The following is a 25512-nucleotide window of genomic DNA, read 5'->3' as shown; positions in this document are numbered from 1 at the left end:
AATTTTTTGTGCCAAATCCCGGGGACACGTTTTCCGAACTGTAAACCAGCCTTTAGAATTAAGCGCAACACCGAAAAATTCCGAGTGTCGGGTCCCGGTTATTAGTTCCTGGTTCCAGTTCCACTTAAATATATTATTCCCTCGATTATTCCCCTATATGAAGATTGTTTTTAAAACATATGTGGTTGCACTCCAAATCTATTTTACGCATAATGTAGTTCAAAAACACCATTAATAAACTTTATTATTCGCACATATTTTTTATAACACGCACATAAAATGAGATTTCATCATCATGATCATGTTCTATGCGGCTTGTGCACATAGAATATATCAGTATTTTGGTTTGAGTGTAGAAAATATATTAGGATAAAGCAAAGCAATGTCAAATGCTTGCCTCTCTGTATTGAAAACGTGTTTTCGGATTGTGTGGCATGATTTCAATTTCACAGCTCTACAATTAATTTTGGAAGTTCGAACTTTTCATTTTAGAAGTAGATAATGGGTGACTTTTAAATCGACAGTGAATTGATTTTTTTACTCTTTACTAGATAGTATCAATGGAACTTTTTATTTTGGGAAAATACTGAGTTACTTGCTCTAGTCTGCCATCATATAGGTATGTAAAAGCTAATGACATGATTTTAATAGCATTACCCATTGATTCTTGTTCGGGGACAATGAGCTTCATACAAATCAAAATCAATTGAATTTGTAATTCTTTAAATATTTCACGTTTGATGTCTTTATGTGAATCGATAACTCGATTCATATTGGAACAGAATAGAAAATGACAAACTGACAACAGCTGGCAGGCGGATGACATTTGGCGTGAAAGATTGGTTTGACGCTAGAAGTTTTGCGGCAAATTACCGCTTGTCGTGTGCATTCATAGGGCCGATGTCCACGTAGCGGTTTTGAACTTGCGTGCACGCGGCGTCCACGCATTTGCGGTAGGAAGTACCCAACATCACATACAATCATGCACACGCACATGCGTTAACGCGGCGTCGACTCGCGTCTCATTTGCGGCGAAAGCTACCGCAAAGGCACCGCTTTTCCCCACAGGAACGCAGCGTGCACGCGAGTATTTTTTTGACATTTCTCTATTCTTTTTCTTTCCAACAAGATTTCTAATGGGAAAATCAGGGTTGTCAGAGCGAAATCAAAACAAACAAAAATACTTCGCAAATCAGTTCATTTGGATTTCGCAAATTAGTTTGCAAATAACAAAACGTTTCAAATCTAACTTCATTAAATAATAGTGCTAGTAATAGTTCGGAGCAGCAAGTGTTTCTTTCGCTCCTATGTTAATACCAGCCGTGATCAACACACCTTTGGAAAGAAGTGACAAGCAAACATCCCAGGCTGGTAAATAGTGTTAAAGTCAACCGAAATATGTGCGCGATAGTGACGTTGATTGTACCAACTTTATCAGAATAAATTGATTTCCGAACAGACAGCGATGTGACAGTTTTGGACTGAATGACGGAGCAGGCAAAATTCAACCAACAAAGTGTATTCCGCGGGACCCTACACCAAGGCAGGCGATACCAGTTCCATGGGAAAAATAATAAATGTAAGTTCGATACCGAGATTCCTATATGTTAGCTTTTCTATTGCTGATAGATAAACATGTTTTTAGGAATGTTGACGGAAGGATGTCGTCAAACAATGTGGATTGCAATTGCAAAAAGAAACGGGACCACATGATGAGATGGTGGCGAGCCACAATAAGACTCCGGGATCAGTGCGACTCTTCTAGTGTTGTGGGCAACGCTATTGCGATCGGTCCGTGTTGCAGTGGAGTGAAAATCGGCTGCAGTATCTGACCAAAATGTTTAATGAATTTTTATTCCAGAACAAAATAATGATTCGTCCCTATCTAGCCGATAAATTAAATTAATAAAGAATCGTATCCCAAAGACAACATATAATGGATTCAAGATAAGAACAATTAAATGTCTGGATCCACAATTATTCAAGATTGATCTACCCCTATGAAGTAATAAATTTAAGTTGGAAATAAAGAATAAAGAACATTATGAAATTATAACAATAATTATTTATTATAATTGTAGAAAATACATTGGGATAAAGCAAAGCAATGCCAAATTTTTGCCTCTCTGTATTGAAAACGTGTTTTCGGATTGTGTGGCATGATTTCAATTTCACAGCTCTACAATTAATTTAGGAAGTTCGAACTTTTCATTTTAGAAGTAGATAATGGGTGACTTTTGAATCGACAGTTAATTGATTGTTCTACTCTCTACCAGTGGCGTAGCCAGAAAATTGGTCTGGGTTTCTGAACATTTTTTTTTTCGAAAAAAAAATTTTCTTCCAAAAATGTTGTCTTTGGGGGGGGGTTTTATACCCAAAACCACCCCCGTGGCTACGCCCCAAAACCACCACCCACCAAACCACTGCTCTCTACTATATAGTATCAATGGAACTTTTTATTTTGGGATGATACTGAGTTACTTGCTCTAGTCTGCCATCATATAGGTATGTAAAAGCTAATGACATGATTTTAATAGCATTACCCATTGATTCTTGTTCGGGGGCAATGAGCTTCATACAAATCAAAATCAAACTTTTAAATTTGTAATTCTTTACATATTTCACGTTTGATGTCTTTATGTGAATCGATAACTCGATTCATATTGGAACAGAATGGAAAATGACAAACTGACAACAGCTGGCAGGCGGATGACATTTGGCGTGACAGATTGGTTTGACGTTAGAAGTTTTGCGGCAAATTACCGCTTGTCGTGTGCATTCATAGCCTGATTCAACGCCGAGTAACGCTGCGTCAACGCAGCTTGAAAAACCGCTACGTGGACATCGGCCCATAGCCTGATTCAACGCCGAGTAACGCTGCGTCAACGCAGCTTGAAAAACCGCTACGTGGACATCGGCCCTTATTATTCATTTTTGTTACGCATAATATGCCAGCTGCAGCACCTCCCGCCACACGGTGGACACTTTTTTGTGTTTCTGCAGGATCCAGCCCGTGTCGATGATAAATGTGCGCATCGTAGCCATCTGTAGGCATTGCAGAATAATCCTGCTGGCGGTTATCTATAAAAATAGAAGAGAAAATCTCAATGAGTTTCTGCTAATAACCAACTCCGGTCGAGACTCCGGTACTTCGACGCCTAATTTTGCTCACGCCATTAAAGCATCGGAGCGAGGAACTATGTGAGCTCCAGTATTGGCAATTTTTATATTATTTGTTGAACAATATGACGTACCTGTGTATTCCGGGATGATCGGTGCCAGTTGCCGCTGCCTCGACACCGATTCAGACTGCAAAGACACCGTTCCTTGCACCGCCCGCATAATCATGAACCATAATTGGACCATAACTCAAAACGTTCATAACAATAGAAAACGTTATCCCTACCATTCTGATGTTTGTTCATACTTAAGATAAACTACCCAAGTAACCATGAAGCTATATATGCATGTAAAAAACACAGCACTAAAAGTTGACTTGAAGTGGAAAAGGGCAATTATAAGATCGAATTAATGGTTCATTACTTTGGCATGTTGAAATAAAGCACCAGTAATGCATCGCTGCATTCGTACTGCTGATTTAGAGTATCGTTGTCTGACAGTTGATAAATAAATGCAACAACACATCGTTAAAACAGATCTAATGCAATTAGCATTTAGCATGCCGATTTGTGATTGATATATGTGCAATATTGTAATGCTTGGTGTTACTTGGGTAACCTCATGGTGAATGGTTTTCGCAGTATGGTATACTGTTTTCGACCAATCGACTATATGGGTAATAGGCGGTTAAGTATAATTAACATATAAAAAATGAATTTTTCCAGTACATTATTTTCGGCTCACAGTATGTGGTACGGTCCAGTTACAATCCTTGTTTTAGCTGAGAACAATAAGGGGTGTAATATACGAACCGTAGAATGATATTAAAGAAAAAATCGACATACCGTATCCTTTATCTTCTACTGGAAGGAAGAGCAATTAGCATATTTTTCTATTTATTTTATAAAACACGATCTTTATGTATTATTATTTTTTTACGATTTATTGTTAACATAATGTGAACTTAATGTGACGTCTGCAAACCAAAATCCATATTATGGGTTGTATGGTCTCCAGGAAGGTGCCCCCATTGTGAGGATGTAGTATGAACTGCAAGAAATAGTGGAGAGGAATGCCTATGTCATAAATTTGCAGGCGTTATTACGTATTTACAAAACTTGACTTACCAATTAATTAATAAAAATGATTAAAATTATTCCGAACCAAGTCCTTCCGAGATTGCGATCATCTCGATTATCCTACTCAGGACCTGTTTGGGAACAAAAGCAAAACCAGTCAATAGCATTTTATTTATTAATTCACAATAATAATTATTATTCATTATAATATTTATTATTGTATGAATTCCGATCACTTACCTGTTTTTTTCGTTGCGAGAGAATGCACACGACAACTTTTACGGAAAAATCTGGTTCCATCGCACAGTATTTTTCTGACTATAAACATACACGGAAAATTAATATTTCAGTCCATCAAAAACCAAACGCATACTCAATGCAGAACTTCAACGGTTATTGTGAATTTATCATGAAATGATGCGGTTCTCAAAGTATGTGTGGAAGCGCAACAACTTAAGAAGATACATAATTATTTTATAACCACGTGCTGTATTATTGCAATACCCGAGGCTATACCAGTTATAATTCATTCACAATTTATTACAATTTTGTTTGAAAAGAATGAACGATATGAAATTATGAAAGAATAATAAAGTGTACAATCATTGCAAACGGTATAGTAGATTTAAAATGCTGTACAATACTAGTTTTAGATCAACCTGTAGTTATATTGTAAAACGATTATAATCCAAGTAGTAACAATACTCCTTAATAAATATTATTAGTAACAACAACAGGGCAAACCGTTTTCAACTATGCGGGCGCTCTTATCGGAGATGTAATTATGGAGGCCAACTGGCTAAAAAACATAACTGTGAGAGACATTGACAGCGATAGCAACGTTGAGAGCTTGAGAGGCACTATGATTTTTTTTTCTGAATTAATGGGCAAAAAAGCTTTTTATATGTTTGTTACAACCTATCCAGATTACGCCATTTATTATATGACAAAAAGTAACTTGATACACATAATAATAATACTTGTAACAATATAATTTTTTTTTCGCTACTTTAATCCGTAAGCATATAAGGCATAATATGAATAGGCTATTAAACATAATTTAGGTAAATATAAAAAAATAATATTTTTAAATGTTGTATTTACATATGTTAATTTTAATGTGCATGCGAATGCAGGTCATCTACATTTTAAATAAGGCAATATTGCGCTTTTTGCACTTCATAAGAGTTTTGCGAGATTTTTTTTCTCACAGTCATCTTTTTCTCACACTCAACACGGTTACTGGCTAGAACCCATTAATGGGTACTATGGCACCCATTTTCTCCAAAACCGCCACTACTCATTTAATGAGTAAAACCGGTTTACCCATTAATGGGTAAGTCACGTTTCTGTCAAAAGATGCGTATTATTTTACCCATCAAATCGAAGCGATTTTCCTGCAAAATGGGTAAATAAATACCCATTTTTACCAAAATAATTTTGATTTGCTTTAATACCGATTTTAATGCAGATATTTTGGAAAATAAAAAATCAATTAGACTATACATTTTTTATTGGAAAACATAACTATTATGAACATTGAACATAATGAAAATTATTGCTCCGCATACGAATAATCCATCATGCCCGCCTCCTGAATGGCAATATGGTTCGTCTCAGGATGATTGCTTCCAATGGTGGCCCGCGGCCCGCATTTCAGGTGGTCTTTGAGTTTATCCATACCTGGTCCTTCTTCGTATTAATTAGTCGTGGAATAACCTGTAGTTTAACGAAATTCTAATGAATCTAAAGCAAAGCAGAAGATTTAATTTAAAAAATTACCGTTTCTTGTAATCGTCAGGCAGAAATGCAAAATGGTAGCCTCTATTTTCCTCTGAAATTTTACAAGTGAAGAACTAGAAACAAAATCCTAGCAAATACAAATTTAGCAGTAATGGTAGATATTATTGAGAAAATCGTAACCGTTTACTTACATTTTACGTGAGTTAGTTGATTTCAATTCCCTTTCAATCAAAATAAACGGGTAACAGTTCGAAAATGTTCACAACTATTTTTTCACCCATTAATGGGTAAAAAAATATATTTTTTTTTTCTCCAAATAAAATTTGAACATGGGTACTTTTTCACCCATTTGACAGTTTTTAAAATTACCCCTTTTTTGACAGATCAATGGACCATCAAAAAATGTATACTTTTTTACACATTAATGGGTTTTAGCCAGTAACCGTGAATACACTCAAAAAAGTTTGATTTTCCGTGTATAATATTTGTGTGTGAGTGTTCAATCTGAAAACAAATAGACGTCAAATCATGGCGGGAATCGATTTAGTGTACACGCTTACATGTGACTAACGAGTAATGGGTTATAATTGGGTAAATTTCAGTAACAAAAATCGATCAACCCGAAATGAGAGTGCGTGTGAGAAAAAGAAGCGGGCAGATCACAATCTACACTCTGGAAAAAATCTATACTAAATAGATTAAAAGTCATTCTAAAAGGCTATTCGCCTGGTTGACCCCAAGCTTGTATTAAATCCAAGTATACCATGTTAGTATAACTTTAATAAAATCGTTCGCTAGTATAAATCTAGAGTGCTTTGAGAATAGGTCGTATGTGCAAAAGAGAGTCTCTCTTTGCCTCCATTTTCTTTAGATTATTACAGATCTATAATAAAGTTTACTTCAGATTTCTTGGCAGACATCAGAAGATTTTAGCTTTCTCTAGCGTTCTGAAGTGGAAATGTGGCAAAATATGCAAAACTAGCTTATGTACAAGCAAAAGAGAGCGTAAACAAAGAGAGCCTCTCTTTTTCACATACGACCTATTCTCAAAGCAATCTAGAAATAAGCTTAATGCTTATTTAGCTTATTTTCGATTGGCTTATGATTTATAGGTTATGATTGTTATTGTTTTGTTTTTATAATGCATTAAAGGAAAATCAAAATAAAAGTCTCACTATTTTTATTGAATGCTAACATACAATCGCTTATATTGAATTGGCAGACTTCGATAATATAAAACTTTCAAGGTGAATCGCAACGAATCAAACTCGACCCAGGCCTGGCTTTGGGGTACATTTTCAGCATTCCGTCGTTCTCCTGAGCGGTAGTGGTCGCTAATGCTTGTGATGTTCCGATTTCGTGCGTGCGTTTTCTTGATCCTTTGTTTGGTGGTTCTCACGCAAGGATGACCCGCATAGTTGAAAACGGTTTGCCCTGTTGTTGTTACTAATAATATTTATTAAGGAGTATTGTTACTACTTGGATTATAATCGTTTTACAATATAACTACAGGTTGATCTAAAACTAGTATTGTACAGCATTTTAAATCTACTATACCGTTTGCAATGATTGTACACTTTATTATTCTTTCATAATTTCATATCGTTCATTCTTTTCAAACAAAATTGTAATAAATTGTGAATGAATTATAACTGGTATAGCCTCGGGTATTGCAATAATACAGCACGTGGTTATAAAATAATTATGTATCTTCTTAAGGTGTTGCGCTTCCACACATACTTTGAGAACCGCATCATTTCATGATAAATTCACAATAACCGTTGAAGTTCTGCATTGAGTATGCGTTTGGTTTTTGATGGACTGAAATATTAATTTTCCGTGTTTGTTTATAGTCAGAAAAATACTGTTGCGATGGAACCAGATTTTTCCGTAAAAGTTTTCGTATGCAGTTTCTCGCACCGAAAAAAACAGGTAAGTGATCGGAATTCATATAATAATAAATATTATAATGAATAATAATTATTATTGTGAATTAATAAATATAATGCTCTTTAATGATTTTTCTTTTGTTCCCAAACAGGTCCTGAGTAGGAGAATCGAGATGATCGCAATCTCGAGAGGACTTGGTTCGGAATATTTTTAATCATTTTTATAAATTAATTGGTAAGTCATGTTTCGTAAATTAAATAACGCCTGCAGATTTATGACATAGGAATTTCTCTCCGCTATTTCTTGCAGTCCATACTACATCCTCACAATGGGGGCAGCTTCCTGGAGACCATACATCCCATAATATGGATTTTTGTTTGCAGACGTCACATTAAGTTCACATTATGTTAACAATAAATCGTAAAAAAATAATAATACATAAAGATCGTGTTTTATTAAATAAATAGAAAAATATGCTAATTGCTCTTCCTTCCAGTAGAAGATAAAGGATACGGTATGTCGATTTTTTCTTTAATATCATTCTACGGTTCGTATATTACACCCCTTATTGTTCTCAGCTAAAACAAGGATTGTAACTGGACCGTACCACATACTGTGAGCCGAAAATAATGTACTGGAAAAATTCATTTTTTATATGTTAATTATACTTAACCGCCTATTACCCATATAGTCGATTGGTCGAAAACAGTATACCATACTGCGAAAACCATTCACCATGAGGTTAGTTTATCTTAAGTATGAACAAACATCAGAATGGTAGGGATAACGTTTTCTATTGTTATGAACGTTTTGAGTTATGGTCCAATTATGGTTCATGATTATGCGGGGAGGACTATCTATTTTTTTTCGGGACGTAACACCATGAGAATTATTGTTCCGCACGTAGGATGCCGGTGCTGAATGCTGCAAAGTCTGATGCTCTATAGGTGAGGCATCGGATCCAGTGCTGCGACCCGTCCCCGAATGGACAACGGTAGCGGCAAATAAATTCCTTTGCTCAGAATTTTCCATTTGCGACCGAATGTGCGCCGTGGGCTGTTTGGGACTGAGGCCATGATCTTGGCCGACCTGACTAGTCTGGACGTGTCCACAACTCCGTTTGTGGTGACATTGTTTGTCACGATTTTTTCTTCAAATCTTCTGCGTCTCGCTGAATAGATCGGGATGGAGCTACAAAAAGAATGAATAGTTGGAATAATTGACATCTTGTTTAACATTAATCTTAACCGTTGCTTACATTTTTATCGATGCTGATAGTGAAATTTATTCAATGTTTAGGATGATTATCGGCAGGTATTTGAAAAACGCGGAAACTTAACACAAATGATAAAAAATGGCAAGAACAAGTTTTACCATAGACCAATACATTCGTCATTGGTTTTACTGAAGACAGAATACTAACACAAATATTTTCGCGTTATTCTGTCCAAGTATAATTTATAATTTCGGATAGTATACTTTTTATACTATGTAAAGTATAACTTTCAAAAATGACAAAAAAGGTTAATTTCAAACCCTTCACGGATTTATTTTATTTCTGAGTGTACACATAACTCTTCAAATTGGTGAAATCGGCAATAGATTTAATTTATTTTTTACCATCTAATATTCCATAGTGTCCATGCGAAACGAAGAAAATAATTCTTGGTTTTCATTTTTCTTTTTGCTCAAAGTTAATCGTTGAGTGATTTGGCAGTTCCAAAATTTTGATGTTAAATGGAAGAACTTTTAATTTTTACACTGGAAACACGAAAAAAAACTTTCAAATAAAAAAAATAAATTTGACTTCGAGCAATTAAACTTTTATTTTTAAGAAAACGGAGCACTTTTCAATTGGAAAGTGCAAAACATTCCGTAAAACCATGTTTGTTTTTTGTGTGTATGTGACTAATGCGATGTATAAGTTTTTTCTGATACATATATCATTAAGCGGCTCCCTTAGCAAAAAAAGTATTAGAAGTCTAAATAATAAATAACATTATTTTTTTTTACGTGCGCTGCTAAAGACAACTATACTGCCCTCATACGCATATTTGTCCCATGTTTGCTGAGATTTCCTATGTACATGGGACAATAATTGCATAATTATTATGCGTAGAACGGCAGTATATATTGCCTGATTTTCTCACGGTGTTGAACTTAATCTAGAATTAAAAAAACACCTAAATAAAGAATTAAAAATATAAAAAACGGATTTTCTCAAAATTTCACGCGGCGTACCCTTCAGGAAAGGTACCGCGCAGTGTATCATGTTCAGAAAATCTGACAATATACACTGGATTTTGTTTTTACGCGATTTACATTTTCTCAATTTTCCACTCATCCTAAATGTTTGACGCATATTAATTATCATGTGATTTTTTTTCGATTTATTCTGGATTTTTTGAAACATGTTGCGAAGAGTTTGGTGGTAAATTGAAGTCACACGATCAAAAATACGAGCGAAAAAAAATCGTGTAAAAACAAAATCCTGTGTACTGCCAAAAATAACTATATACAGTATACCCCCTCTGATCCGACAAATGTATGGCCGGACTTCCAGGGTTTCTCTCGTTAATCCGACTGTCAAATCCATACAAATAAATCAAAACAAAATCACAGCACAAATTTGAAAACTGACAGCATAATGTGTTTAAACGGGTGTTAATACTTTTTAATCCGGAAAAAGTCCGAATTAGCGAGATCCGGACTAACGAGTCGTCGGATTAGCGAGGTCCGGATAAGCGGGGGGATACTGTATCTGGGTGCTGCGAATAGTTAGGCTGTGAACCATTCCACCGACTCGTTTAACTTTTGGTTAAAATTTGACAGTTAGATGGTTATTTTCCCATCGTGGTTAAAATTTTACTCCGAAGCCGACCCATTCGAGTTTTGACAGATTGATGGTTATTTTGAGCGAAATGGATTTGGCGCCAATTTCCCCGCGAACAAAGTTTAACTCTAGAGTGCTTTGGAAATAGGTCGTATGTGCAAAAGAGAGTCTCTCTTTGGATCTATTCTCTTTCGATTATTACAAAACTATACAAAAGTTTACTTCGAATTTCTTGGCAGATATTTGAAGATAATAGCTTTGTCTATCATGCTGATGTGAAAATGTAGCAAAACATGCAAAACTAACCGATATATTAGCGAAAGAGAGCGTGATCAAAGAGAATCTCTCGTTTGCACATACGACCTATTCTCAAAGCAATCTAGAACTATCGAACTGTCAAATCTAACCATGCTCCGGAGCAGGGTTATTTTTAACCACGGCGAAATAACCATCGAACTGTCAAATTCTAACAAAAAGTTATACGAATCGGTGGAATGGTTCACAGCCTTAGTAATATAATATTTTGAAAGAAACTTAAAATGGAGTTCTTGCGTAAATTCATTTGTTGTTGAATAATATTGATGTTGAATAAACACAATGGAAGTCATACACTCAGCGAACTGTACTATCGAAATTCATAACTGGCGCCTTATGGATCCTCGACTGATTATTCCACCAACAATGGTTCTTATACCCAGTTACCTTCTTGAGTATTCAAGCGTCGATGGGCGTGTGGTCTACATACCGGCCTCCCGACCTCGACGTCCATGGTTCGAACCCAGTCTGCCGCACTTTCCTTTTTTCTATGAAAATCATCATTCATAAGAGCACCTCCACGGGAGTCCCCATCTGGGTCCCTATCGCTATCTCCGGGCCCTTTATAGGGACTCACTTGTACACCGGAGATATCTAAACGGGAATGTAAAATAAGAACGCAACTCAAAATTAGCCGTGAGTTTCCAAATTTAGCGCCCCATACTGGGTTGCTAAATTTCCATACAGGGTTGCTATTTTGTGAAACGTCACTTTGGTATTGATAAAAAATTGCAGAAAATTTGTTTTTCTTTTTCAGAATCAACTATAAAGAGAAGCGTTTCGCACCAGCGCCCGCCAGAGCCCGAAATATTCATAGATTTTCCTTCTAGGATTCTTCCAGGATTCATAGATTTTCCTTCCAGGAAGACCAGGAGGTCTTCCAGGATTCCATCAGAAAATTCCTTTAGTAATTGTTCTGTATGTCCTTCAAGAAGAAGTAGCTCCTCCAGAAATCTCCAGAAAGTTTTTTTTTGCTGTAGTTCGTTTAAAAATTATTGTATTGGAAATTCATCATTGGATCTCTAGAAGATTTTTCCGGGAGTTCCGCAGCAATCTTTGTGTTCTTTCAAGAATCTTTAGCAGTTCTCCCAGAATAGTTTTAGGCTTAGGCTTTCTTCCAGATTCTTTCGGTTTTTTTTTGGTATTGGAATTGCCCTATAATTTTTGACGTAGGACTTACGTCTTTCTTTACTATACTGGGTGTCATTTAGATTTTTGGAAATCGAGAGCGTTACGCTGGAAGGGAAGATTTCGAACGTTACTAGCGCCTTTATCTTTCGGTGAATTTTGAAGATTTATATATCAATTGACTCGGACACTCTCCAGCAATTTGTTAATTTCATTGAAACTTTGAATTATTAACAATTAGCCATTGAAATTTTCAATTTTTGTCAAAGCCTATAACAATTTCATATATAACCAATCCCGTGCATTCCTAACACGGACATCAGAATGCAGTATCCCACGGGCGTTCAGGTCCACCGCAATAATTGTTTTGTGTATAAAAGAAGCTGTGCCTGCCATGTGTGAGTCATTTCAGTTTGTGACAGCAGCACGTACTGACGAGCTATTTGTCGTGCAATTTTTCTTTTCGCTCGTTCGCTGTGTTTGCATACACTCGCCAGCGGGAGAGCTGCCCTGCTGCTCGGTGTGTCTTCCAGTATTATTTTTGCTCGTTCGTTCGCTGTGTTTACGTACACAGCATGCAGTTGCCAGCAGGAGAATATGCATGAAAGAAGTGGACATACTTTTTTTGTCATTCTATGCTTGATGATGGTCGGATGCAGTGGTGTCGGTTGCGATTGATGCGATCGTTCATCGGAGTTCACAGCTATATATATCTGATACCGTTTTTATTTATTAGTTTTATTTCCTGAAGTTTTGAATACACAAATTGCTAATAATTCTACACAGCTTGTTGTTACCAAAATCAATACCTATTATCAAACCCCAGAAATTCAAAAGTTGAATGTAAATACATTACGTTTATATAAGTCCTACGTATACTCGCGGTTATGTTCAAAACATTACCCATTGCTCGTTTTTTCTCCGGATTCTTCCGGATGCTGTTACAAATGTTTTCCTTCAAAAACTCTGGATGACTTCCTGCAGGTTTTGTCAAGAGAATCCTGTAGGAAAACTGGTGGAAATTTCAGAAGGACTTTTTTTGACTGGAAGTATAAATTCCCGAAATTTTTCAGGATGAAGGAAATCCAGAAGGAATAATAATGAAAAAAAATACGATGACGGGTCTCCAGTTGGCCTTGCGAGCAAAAGCGTAGAATTGCCCTCGGGAGATGGCGAGCTCTATTCTCGATTTGGCCAAAGATGTTTTCGAGTGGTCTCCTTGGGCATAGTTGTTACACAAAATACATACTCAGGCAATTGCGGACTCACGAAAGCTTTCAATTAATAACTAAGGAAATGCTAATATAATACTAAGTTGAGCAGCTAGCCAAGTTCCAGTTGGAATATAGAGCCATTGAAGAAGATGATGACTATACTTTTAGCAACGCCCGGTGAGAACTTGATATGTTTACGAAGTCGCTATACCTAAAACAGAAATCACCGGTGGGAAGATGGGGCGCTATCCTAAAATAGCACTCGAGAAGGAGCGCTATTATAAGATTAGCGATGAGGCCTCCCGTGGAGGTGCTCTAAGGCAACATATTGAAATTCATACCGATTCCTTGTGGCAATTTTTTATAAGGCGTTTGATTGAAAATCATACGTCCATTTTCGTCAGTGTAGGCAGCGTTTGCTTGAACAGAAATTTCAGTTCAGTGTCGGGAAGCAGTTCTTGTCAAATTATTTATAGCATCTGCCATTATGGCAAGCGTCGTCGAGCGAATCTACACTCAACTTATCTTGAATGTAAATTTTACTGGATAATACATATATGTGATATCCAAATTTGTTTATGTATGGAGCATTTGATAAAAATACATCATCTGAAGCAAATCTAGAATGATTAATCTTTGTATTTTCTATTTTCAATGAGAAATATCTTTATTCTATATAAGGTTTAAAAAAAAGATTCACCCAAAAATCCAATAATATTCATATGAAAATCAAGTAAATTCTACGTTGATCATGTACGGTAAATGTTACGTGAAAATCCGGAACATTTTACCTGAATCATATGAACCAAGATTGACATTCTGATTCACGTAGAATTTACCTGAAAAACAGGTGGAAAATATCCTTGTGTCTTTTCAGGTAAATGCTACGTGAATTTTATTTGCAGTGTAATCATTCGTGAAAAATACAATATAGAACTGTGAAAATAATTACCGAACAACAGAACCCTGGCTAAGAGTGAAATCCGTACACTGTTACTTTCAATTATAATTATACCGAAGTCGGTAAATTTTTACTGAGTTTTTGAACAGCTGACTAAAGTCAGTAAAGTTTTCCATTACTGAAAAACTCGGTAACTCGAAATGATCATAAAATGTCAAAATGTACCGATCAATTCAGTAATTTTTTTACTGATTATTTCGGTAAACTTTTTGTTTACTTTTTTATTGCTGAGTTTTTCAGTAAAAATTATAATACAAAAATAGGAAACTAAAATGTTAAATTTTTTTAATCCAAACTTCTTCTCGAATTTCTTATAGTAAGAGATGAGAAAACAATATCATGTCCCTATCACTTAACGTTGCCGTCGTTAAGTTAGTGATGTTTAGTGTTGTGAAATTGGTTGTTCTTGGCCCCAATCAGTAGCCCCGGGTTATGGCTCAACTCCCCCAAAATTCGCTGATTTTTTTTCTAGTGCGCTGTTCTGCCCGAGGTTTTATCCTTAACATGCACTTTATTCTCTGGCTGGTTGGCGGAAATCTAAAATCAGATGAGTTCCGAAATTTATTTGCTCCAACAGCATTGGAAGGATACTGGATTTGAAAAAACTGGAGCACGATGTCAGAATGATAAATTTAATAACCGCGCTAAAAATGATGATCATTTTATTTTGATGAAAACTCAGTAATAACACTGTGAATACTGGAAACTCGGTAACAGCGTTTACTGACTTTTTGTTTAATTTCAGTGAACGCCACATATTACTGAAAAGTCGGTGTTAAACAATACTGTAAACAGTAAATTATGAAAACGTTCACAGCAAATCGGTTATTTCCAATGGAATAACTGACTTTCTCGGTAGTTTTCATGATTTACGGAGCAAAATCGTAAAAAAATTTACCGAACAAGAGAATCGAGAATAAGTGTGTAGTGATTCAGTTTCATCCTAAATTTTCGAATTTGGAGAAAAATAGAACAAACTCGCTGCGATTTCTCCAGCAGTGTTCCATTCATAATTTTTAAATTTTCAATTAAATGAAATCATTATGTTGCTGTCAAGAAAGGCACCGCAATTGCAAAGTGGATTGATCCGTAGATAAAATGAGACATTCATACACTGAGGAAAATGGACGTATGGTTTTCAATCAAACGCCTTATGAAAATTTGCCACAAGGAATCGGTATGAATTTCAATATGTTGCCTTATGAATGATGATTTTCATTTGAAAAAAGTGAAGTGCGGCAGACTGGGTTCGAACCATGGACGTCGGGGTCGGGAGGCCGGTATGTAGACCACACGCCCATCGACGCTTGATTACTCGGGAAGGTAACTGCGTATAAGAAGCACTGTTGGTGGAATATTCAGTCGAAGATTCATAAGGCGCCAATTATGAATTTTGATAGTCAAGTTCGCTGAGTGTACACCAAAACAATAGAAAAATATTTGAATCTAGTGATTCATTCGTGGTTCAAATCTCCAGAAAATAGAACGGAGTGTTATACCAGTTTTATTTTTTTGACAGTTGACTAGTATAAAAAATGAATCTAGGGTTCTGTCTCAATTGGATAATTAAACTGAAATTAAACTTAAAAGTGACATTTCAATAATTATCAAATAACCCTGCTCGCAGAGCAAGATTACTTTTGACAGATATCGAATCATTTTCCATCGATGTCCTGTTGGAATTTCTGGGTAGCACCAGCCATTCTTATAACGGGGTGATTTCTTAATTTTCGAACTGTCACTTTTAAGTTTAATTCTCCAAATGAGACAGACCCAAGAGCTGCTGGAAAAATTAATGGTTCAGATTCATATTCAAACTGACAGCTCCGAACGATTTGAATCACTGCTGATTTTACTCTAACGGTGTGGATGATTTGTTTCAGTGCAGCTATTTAGAAAACTCTACACATCAGAATCAGCGGCACAACCCTATCCGTTGTCATGACAGCATCATCACATCTGATTGCGATGCATGATGATGAATAACGGCGCGCGAGGTGCGGCGAGAAAAAGGAGAACTGCACGAAAACGCCAGTTCGGGTGCTGATCGTGCTCGACGCGCGCGAAGTTCACCGCCGAACCGGGATTTATAAAGCGTGTGTTTTCGCGTTTTTCGATTGTCTGCCGTCTACAGGAATTTTCAAGTCGCAAGTTGATTATGTTTAAATTTTGTTAAAAATCCCGAAAAATACGAATTATACCTCTATAAACAACATAAAATAGTAATGAGTGAATCCGCGGGTGTTATCAGTTCCGATGTACAGCGGACAGTTAATTTGGACATTAAGGAGTCTAACGAAAGAAAGGTAGGCCTACTTACAAGATATACAAATCAAATAATTTAGAATTAATTTTGGTAGGTATTGGCATTGTTTTCTTATATTTTATAATGCTCAATATATTTGGAGAACCAGTCTCTACGTCGTATTATTTTTTAATGGAAATTGCATGAATTAAAAATAAATTCGTCCGGCAGGATTCGTGTTTGGCTGGTGGTGCTACGCCACCCAGCAACTTTTTTTTAAATATGTACTGAACCTGCTGCTGTGAACGCTTTTTGGGGTAACTTCCTGGACCTAAGTTAAAGGTCCTGTAACTGGTAAGGCTAACGTTATAAATACATAACAGAACCCAGTGGTCTTAGACACTAGTCTTTGTTGTCAGATTCAAGGACATCACTACGTACACCAGCGGTTGGAGAAAATGCTTATTGGCATCGCATCTCACAACTGGGATATTGCTGTCCTTGACGTTATTCAAAAAGTTCTTTGACATTCTATTACTTTTCACATTTGCCACGGTCTACTTTGTAGCCTCAATTAAGACTGTCAAGAACAAAAATATCCTAAAAATTATATATATATACACCAAATCAATTTGAATGAGTTATACTCATTTATTTGATTAGAAACTTAACATAGTATTTGATCTACTAATGAAGCAGAACTACACTGCGACGCATCTTCTTAACAATGAGCCTGAGCCGGTATCACGTTCATCACTTGATTGCCACTTAAGCTTCTCCATGCCGGTCTCATCTTCTTATTCAAAGGCTCTACATTCCAACTGGAACTTGGTCTACTTAGCCCAGAGAATCGAGAATGTTTCCAACCCGAAAACATCCTAGACCGGATCGAGAATCTAACTCGCTTTCTCCGGATTTCCATATGCCGAAAATAGTGCAGGATATTTCCTTTGCAATTTTGATTTAAAAGTTGCGTATAATGGGCCCTCCTTAGCGTAAAACGCGCGGCTACAAAGCAAGACCATGCTGAGGGTGGCTGGGTTTGATTCCCGGTGCCGGAAAATCTTTTTGACTTCCCTTGGCATAAAGTTATCATCGTGTACGTGTTAGCATCATGATTTACGAATGCAAAAATGGTAACTTGGCTTCAAAACCTAGCAGTTAATAACTGTAGAAGTGCTTAATGAACACTAAGCTGCGAGGCGGCTCTGTCCCTGTGTGGGGATGTAATGCCAATAAGAAGAAGAAGAAGTATAATGAATCCAATGCGAATCTTTGCGAATAAATGGAAGTTCCTCAAAGATATTTTTCTTAGTTATAAATTGTAACAAAGATTTTTAGAAAGATTTACTAACTACTTCTGTATTACTAAAGCAAGGATTCGGTCGGCAAAAACACAACATTTTCAATTAGTTAAACACCAATTCAAGCAAAATTTTTCATAACGACGTATGTAACAAAAGTAAACAAAACGGGGTTTTCAATACAACGTGACAATCACACGCGGCTTTATATAATACGCATCGATTTTACTGATTTTAGATCTTAAAATTCTTTAATTCGATCTTTTTGCGAATCGACGTATGTAAAAATTTCTATTTTTGAAGTCTCACTGTTACATACGTCGCTTTAACATATGGGAACTGAGAGCGACCTATGTAACAAAAAAAGCAAAACAAAACAAAACTGCAGTTGCGTCAATCGTGCAACTATTGTCGTTTTCGGTTATTGCTGGGTCGAACCTAGTTCTGCCCCGGATCCGCTCTAACAGCTGTCAAAACGTTCGGTTATTCGTTCAGGTTGGATCGCGATCCGCACCAGATCCGACCCAAAACGAACGAGGTTCGCCCTGCCGATTTATCGAGATCGAACCTAGGTTCACCAATACAGTCCAACACAAACTGCCAAACAGGTGTTTATGTTTACGCTAAAGGAAAATGAAAACATGAAAGACACGGAAGGGTGCGGATGGGTATTTGACTTTTAATCGTTTTTGTTTCATTTGTTGAATTTATCAATTTTGTTGCTGTCTTGCACGTAAAAATGGATTATTTTAATTGTGTGTTGTCTTCAAGTTTCTCTGATGGTGAAATGGATTCAGATACCGACATATTTTTTGCTGATTATACTTCAGACGGTAGCTCCGTTATAAACAAAATGATGGTTAAAAATTTTGATGAAAATGTGATTGATAAATGCAATGACGAGAAGGTAGCTGTAGCTGCTATTTATTCACTATTACGTTGTGTATTCGATTATTTTAGGTATAATTGCTCTCTCAATGGGAAAATAGCGTACCGCAGTATCGGATTATTATTTATACCAAAATGTTCATACCATTATTTTATTCGTTATTGCAGGTCTATGAATAATTTGTTTAAGGTTACGGATTTGAAGAATATAAACATAATGTATTAACCCTTTATAAGGCAGTGATAACTATATTGCCATCAACAAATGATACGTTTTTCTGATTATTTACAATAGTTTTATTAATTATTCACCTTGCAGAGGGTATATTTGCTACCTAGTAACACTCCAGATGATACTTGGCCAGAAAATAAATTCAAATGTAAATTTAGGAACAGTTTTATACAAATTGAGCATAATTTTAAAGTCAAAGAAGGATTTTTAGTTGTAATTCGTTAAAAAACCGACAAAGACATATTTTACCCCGTTGATATTTATTATGTTGAATCTCCTGTTATGTAGTGGAAAATTATGTAGAGAAAAATTATTCGCCTTTCTTGTATATTTGGTTTTTGCAGTTTTGGCGAAATCGCGGTTTATCCCAAAGGATCCCCTCTTGGGAGGAAAATACAAAAATGTTAGTCAACTCTTGTGCGATTTGATTCTTTATTTTAAAATAAAAGGCCCCAAATCTCAATAAATTTTCTATTGGATTTTTTGGAAGTGTTTCCATATTTTCTTGTTCTATTACATTTGAATGGCATAATTGATAATTCAAATGTAACACAATCACTGTTATCCAGAACGCCACTTAGAACCAGTATAACAGTTTATCGGGAAACACGGATTGGCATAATTACCGGAAATGTTCCAGAGCGCCAAAATTCCTTCACGGCAATCCACATTGCCGTCGCCATTCATCACAAGCTTCTAATCACATAAATTTATTGATGGATTAACTGTCATTTTTAAAATAAACAAATAACAGAAGAAAAATCTGAATTCCCCATTCAATTTATATAATAAGAAACAAAATAACACTAATAACAAAATTCAAAAGATAAAATCTGTATGAAATCTGATAAAATATTTATATTTCTGCCTATCAGCTGGTAGTGCGAACTGAAAACAAAACAGATGATAGGGCTTGAGATCTCACTAACACCATCATACTGACTCGATCCCGATTCGTTTTTCGTTCGGTTATTCAGAGTCGGGGTCGGACCTGACCCAGGTCTAAAACCGAAAACGACATTAGTTTTAAAACAGTTTTAGAAAAAGTTTTGCCAACTTTCTGCAAAGGATTTCTCGAATCCTCATAATTGTCATTGACGTGTAGCATACCGGTGTATGTATAATTCTATCGTTGTTCACAGTGAATTTGAATGAACTGAGCTTTGATGTGAAGCACACTTATTACGTGTCATGTAATGATGCATGCCAGCTGAAAAAAGTATTGAAAAAAGATTTATGTCGTTTTCGGTTATTGCTGGGTCGAACCTAGTTCTGCCCCGGATCCGCTCTAACAGCTGTCAAAACGTTCGGTTATTCGTTCAGGTTGGATCGCGATCCGCACCAGATCCGACCCAAAACGAATGAGGTTCGCTCTGCCGATTTATCGAGATCGAACCTAGGTTCACCAATACATTCGAACACAAACTGTCAAACAGGTGTTTATGTTTACGCTAAAGGAAAATGAAAACATGAAAGACACGGAAGGGTGCGGATGGGTATTTGACTTTTAATCGTTTTTATTTCATTTGTTGAATTTATCAATTTTGTTGCTATCTTCCACGTAAAAATGGATTATTTTAATAGGAGATCGTCAGTTGCATTCTAGCAAAAATTCCGCTTGAGGCCCTTCCTAAATATTTTAACAACAGCCACTACACCTGACGGTATAATTGCAATATTTCCATTATCAGGCGACAGGTGGTGTTGCTGTGTGTTTGTATCAATGTAATATTGCATATACACTAGTGACATCTGCTGTTCGATATCGTAAGCTTTCAATGTTCCTTCCACACACACGAGGTGGAGAACAGTCTTGAAGAAATTGAAAGTATACAGCTAGAATTTAGTATGGAGGTACAATGAAATCTCTTTTATTGTTTAGAACTGTAAAACAAGTCGTGGGAACAAAAAATCTAAAAATTATTTGTTGCTTTTTGACCTAGGTTTCATATTGATGCGATGCGTAGTTAATGAGAACGGATGATTTGTCCATACAAGGAAATTCATTTTACTTTAAATGTTGTGGCGCCATCTCGTTCAAACAGCACCTTTGTCTTTGCCTTATTGTGTGTTGCCTTCAAGTTTCTCTGATGGTGAAATGGATTCAGATACCGACATATTTTTTGCTGATTACTTCAAACGGTAGCTCCGTTATAAACAAAATGATGGTTAAAAATTTTGATGAAAATGTGATTGATAAATGCAGTGACGAGAAGTTAGCTGTAGCTGCTATTTATTCACTATTACGTTGTGTATTCAATGATATGCTTTAAGTATAATTGCTCTCTCAATGGGAAAATAGCGTACCGGAGTATCGGATTATTATTTATACCAAAATGTTCATACTATTATTTTATTCGTTATTGCAGCTCTGTGAATAATTTGTTTAAGGTGATTATAGAATGAAGTCCGTGGTGAATTTCAAATTCACCACACGTTTATCTCCATACATTTCCTAAAGCCCAAATCTGGCGTAATAGTTTTCGTACAGTGCCGAAAAACAAATTATGATTGTTCAGCATAACTAAGCAAACGATCTACCATAATTTCAGCCCCATACGCGTTATGGTTCTTTCATCTCGTGCTCTTGAAAAAAATATTGGAAAAGCACGTGGTTTACAAAATGGCCGATTTCTGGCTTCATTCTATAATCACCTTAAGGTTACGGATTTAAAGAATATAAACATAATGTATTAACCCTTTATAAGGCAGTGATAACTATATTGCCATCAACAAATGATACGTTTTTCTGATTATTTACAATAGTTTTATTAATTATTCACCTTGTAGAGGGTATATTTGCTACTTAGTAACACTCCAGATGATACTTGGCCAGAAAAAAAATTCAAATGTAAATTTAGAAACAGTTTTATACGAATTGAGCATAATTTTAGAGTGGAAGAAAGATTTTTAGTTGAAATTCGTTAAAAAAACGACAAAGACATATTTTACCTCGTTGATATTTATTATGTTGAATCTCCTGTTATTTAGTGGAAAATTATGTAGAGAAAAATTATTTGCCTTTCTTGTATATTTGGTTTTTGCAGTTTTGACGAAATCGCGGTTTATCCCAAAGGTTCCCCTCTTGGGAGGAAAATACAAAAATGTTAGTCAACTCTTGTGCGATTTGATTCTTTGTTTTAAAATAAAAGGCCCCAAATCTCAATAAATTTTCTATTGGATTTCTTACAAAGTGTTTCCATATTTTCTTGTTCTATTACATTTGAATGGTATAATTGATAATTCAAATGTAACAGAATCACTGTTATCCAGAACGCCACATAGAACCAGTATAACAGTTTATCGGGAAACACGGATTGGCATAATTAACGGAAATGTTCCAGAGCGCCAAAATTGCTTCACGGAAATCCACATTGCCGTCGCCATTCATCACAGCTTCTAATCACATAAATTTATTGATGGATTAACTGTCATTTTTTAAATAAACAATTAACAGAAGAAAAATCTGACTTCCCCATTCAATTTATATAATAAGAAACAAAATAACACTAATAACAAAATTCAAAAGATAAAATCTGTATAAAATCTGATAAAATATTTATATTTCTGCCAGCTGATAAAAGTGCGAACTAAAAACAAAACAGATGATAGGGCTTGCGTTCTCACTAACACCATCATACTGACTCGATCCCGATTCGTTTTTCGTTCGGTTATTCAGAGTCGGGGTCGGACCTGACCCAGGTCTAAAACCGAAAACGACATTAGTTTTAAAACAGTTTTAGAAAAAGTTTTGCCAACTTTCTGCAAAGGATTTCTCTAATCCTCATAATTGTTACATACGTCGTTATGAAAAATTATGCTTGAATTGTGTTTCTGTTTGGATACGTGATTCTTTCGTACAATACGTTGCACAACTCCATAATTTTGTTCATTTTTAGCGCCGTCATTCGTCGACTCCGAGCGATGTTCTCGAAAGTGATGAATCCATCAACCAGTCCTCGGTTGGAATGAGTTCCCTATCAACAGCCGATAGTGAATTTCATGAAGCCATATCTCGCGATCGATTACGGCGACTGGAGTTCCTGGAGAGCCAGTTTTCGACCTTCGCCAAATTCATTGAACAAAGGACTGAGCATCGTTCTCCCACCGAAGCCACAGATGCCAAGGACTCGAATAACAACCGGGCACCAGGGAGGCTGCGGACTCGAAAACTGGAATGGACCGAGTGTAAATCGGACGAAGAACAACAGCCCCAGCTGATGCAGTTCGGCGAGTCGCCAAAGTTTATCTGTGGGCAGCTGCGTGACTACCAGGTCGAGGGCTTGAATTGGTTGATCAAGCTTTTCGAAAACGGTATCAACGGAATCCTGGCGGATGAGATGGGCTTGGGAAAGACATTGCAGGCAATTGCGATTATCGGATATTTGAAGCATTACAAGTGAGTAAGGTCCCTTTATACTTTTCTTTTTCAGCATAGCACGACTTACAATGTTTTAAACTTTGCTTTTGATGCGTAGTTAACAACATTGAAATTGTTCAATAAAAATATGCCGGACAATATTCTCTTCCACAGGCGAATGACCGGACCTCACGTTGTGATAGTTCCATTGTCGACGATCGAAAACTGGAAACGGGAGTTCGAGCGCTTTTTGCCAGGAGTTCGAGTTTTACATGGCCATTGTCGCGGCGATAAAAGACATCTCCATGAAAAGATAACTGCATCGCGCCGTAGTTGGGACGTTGTGGTGACTTCGTACCAGTTTTTCGTAACAGAGCATACGTTCTTCAAGCGCCTGAACTATCAGTACGTAGTGCTGGATGAAGCGCAACGCTGCAAAAATGAAAATTCGCTACTACCGAAGGTGCTTCGCCAGACGAATTTCCGTAATCTGCTATTCATGACCGGAACGCCAATAAACAACAATCTGCACGAATTATGGGCACTGTTGAATCTCCTCCTGCCGGATTTGTTCCGCAATTCCGATGATTTCGATGAATGGTTCAAAGTGGAAGACTGCATTGACCCAAATCACGAACGAGCGGTCAGATTAAAGAACATCCTGCAACCGATCATGTTACGACGCATCAAAGCCGATGTCGAGGCAACCATTCCGCCCAAAATTAAGACGACCTTCTTCATCCCACCGACGAGGCAGATGAACTACTGGTCAAAAAAGGTATTTTGCAAAAATATTGATGTCATGAAGGGAAACGGTAGTTACAGCAAGTTCGCTATGAGAAATATGTTTCCGTATTTGCGTGAGGTAACTTTGCACCCTTACCTGATCCCTGGGGGCGAGAAAGAAGAGACACTTTACGTCACTCAAGACATTGTTGATGTATGTTCCCGAATGATTGTGTTGGACAAATTGCTCACGACGCTGCGCAACCGAGGCGCTCGCATCCTACTGTTCTCCCAGATGGTCATAATGTTGGACATTCTGCAGGATTATTTCGAATGGAAGGGATACAAGTACCATAAAATGACGGGAACTACCAGACAAGAAGAGCGACAAGTAATGATCGACGAGTTCAACGCACCCGGATCGGAAACATTTATCTTCATGATCACGACTCGAACGGGTGGTATCGGAATCAACCTTCAAACCGCCGATACGGTCATATTCTACGATCTCGATTGGAACCCCCAGGCGGATTTCCAAGCGGAGGATCGCGCTCATCGCATTGGACAAACGAAGCAAGTTCACGTGATACGGTTCACAGTGGCTGGTACCGTGGACGAGTACGTGCATAAGACTTCGAATCGCAAACAAGCCCTGGATAAGGCCATCGTTCGGAAGAGTCTGGGAGATAGCACCGAAGATGCTGCGATCATCCACCACCGGAAAAATCTCGAAAAGGTGAACACAATCGACGAGGCGGCCGTTGACGAGCAGTTGGCCGAAATGTTTGCCGAAATCGATCGAGGCGAGAGGAACGCCAAGGACGGTACGCTGCTGAAGAACATCCGCTTCAGGAGCAGGATGACGCGATCGCCGTCGGAGGAGCGAGAACTTGAGAGCATCAAACCAACCCCCAGGGAGTACGTTCCCGAGTTCGATATTAACAGAGTAGGGCCTAAGTTGCGTCCTCGCCCGGCAAAAAGAGTTTGCGTTGATCCAGTGTTTGATTTATATGAGGAATGAGTTTGTTCATGTTTTTATGTGTGTGTTATGTTTTAATCATTCCAGTTACCGTTCTTTATTATAACAAACCGAGCTCATAGAGACTCAGTTAAAACGATATTTTACGTACCTGCTTATGTCAACTGAATTAAATGTTTCACTTTTATGTTTCTCGTAATTTTAACTAGTTTATTTATTCCTGCAACCGGCACTTCACCGGCTCGTACTACGATGCATATACTCATTTTATCACATTAGGCGTTAGGTTTTAGGTATGTAGAAATCCAAGTAGAAATCCTTTCTATTGGTGCTGCACAGGGTTTGCAGAAATCGCTTTTAATAGATAACAAACAACGATAAAAGAGAGGCAAAAACATCTTCAAATCTTAACAAGTTTAACGAACTTGTATACTCAGGGTGGACACTCACCCGGGAATCCGGGAAAACAGGGGAATTTGAAATCACCGGAAAAAA

General features: G+C 36.9%; 1 protein-coding gene and 2 long non-coding RNA genes across 3 annotated transcripts; all 3 read left to right on the top strand.

The window, feature by feature from the left end:
* The first annotated feature begins 1165 nt into the window (after positions 1-1165).
* On the top strand, positions 1166-1791 carry LOC134227865 (uncharacterized). Its single transcript, XR_009983780.1, has 2 exons — positions 1166-1579; positions 1646-1791. It is a non-coding gene; the product is annotated as an uncharacterized LOC134227865 (long non-coding RNA).
* A 5940-nt stretch (positions 1792-7731) lies between these two features.
* Positions 7732-8258, top strand: LOC134227864 (uncharacterized). Its single transcript, XR_009983779.1, has 3 exons — positions 7732-7874; positions 7984-8066; positions 8142-8258. It is a non-coding gene; the product is annotated as an uncharacterized LOC134227864 (long non-coding RNA).
* Positions 8259-16330: 8072 nt separating this feature from the next.
* On the top strand, positions 16331-25216 carry LOC134223319 (chromatin-remodeling complex ATPase chain Iswi-like). Its single transcript, XM_062702473.1, has 3 exons — positions 16331-16589; positions 22852-23351; positions 23487-25216. The coding sequence occupies exons 1-3, from the start codon at positions 16509-16511 to the stop codon at positions 25057-25059; spliced, it is 2154 nt and encodes a 717-aa protein (XP_062558457.1). The 5' UTR covers positions 16331-16508; the 3' UTR covers positions 25060-25216.
* Positions 25217-25512: the final 296 nt, after the last annotated feature.

The sequence above is a fragment of the Armigeres subalbatus genome, chromosome 3 (assembly GCF_024139115.2).
Source record: "Armigeres subalbatus isolate Guangzhou_Male chromosome 3, GZ_Asu_2, whole genome shotgun sequence".
In the NCBI taxonomy this organism is placed as follows: domain Eukaryota; kingdom Metazoa; phylum Arthropoda; class Insecta; order Diptera; family Culicidae; genus Armigeres; species Armigeres subalbatus.
Note: the sequence above shows the minus strand (reverse complement) of the source record. Positions and strands in the feature narration are given on the sequence as shown.

Bases quoted from the DNA above. Each gene is read 5' to 3' on its own strand.
- LOC134223319 (XM_062702473.1), top strand. From the start codon at position 16,509: ATGAGTGAATCCGCGGGTGTTATCAGTTCCGATGTACAGCGGACAGTT. The intron at 16,590-22,851 runs GTAGGCCTACTT...GTTCATTTTTAG, and splicing joins AGGAGTCTAACGAAAGAAAG to CGCCGTCATTCGTCGACTCC. The intron at 23,352-23,486 runs GTGAGTAAGGTC...TCTCTTCCACAG, and splicing joins GGATATTTGAAGCATTACAA to GCGAATGACCGGACCTCACG.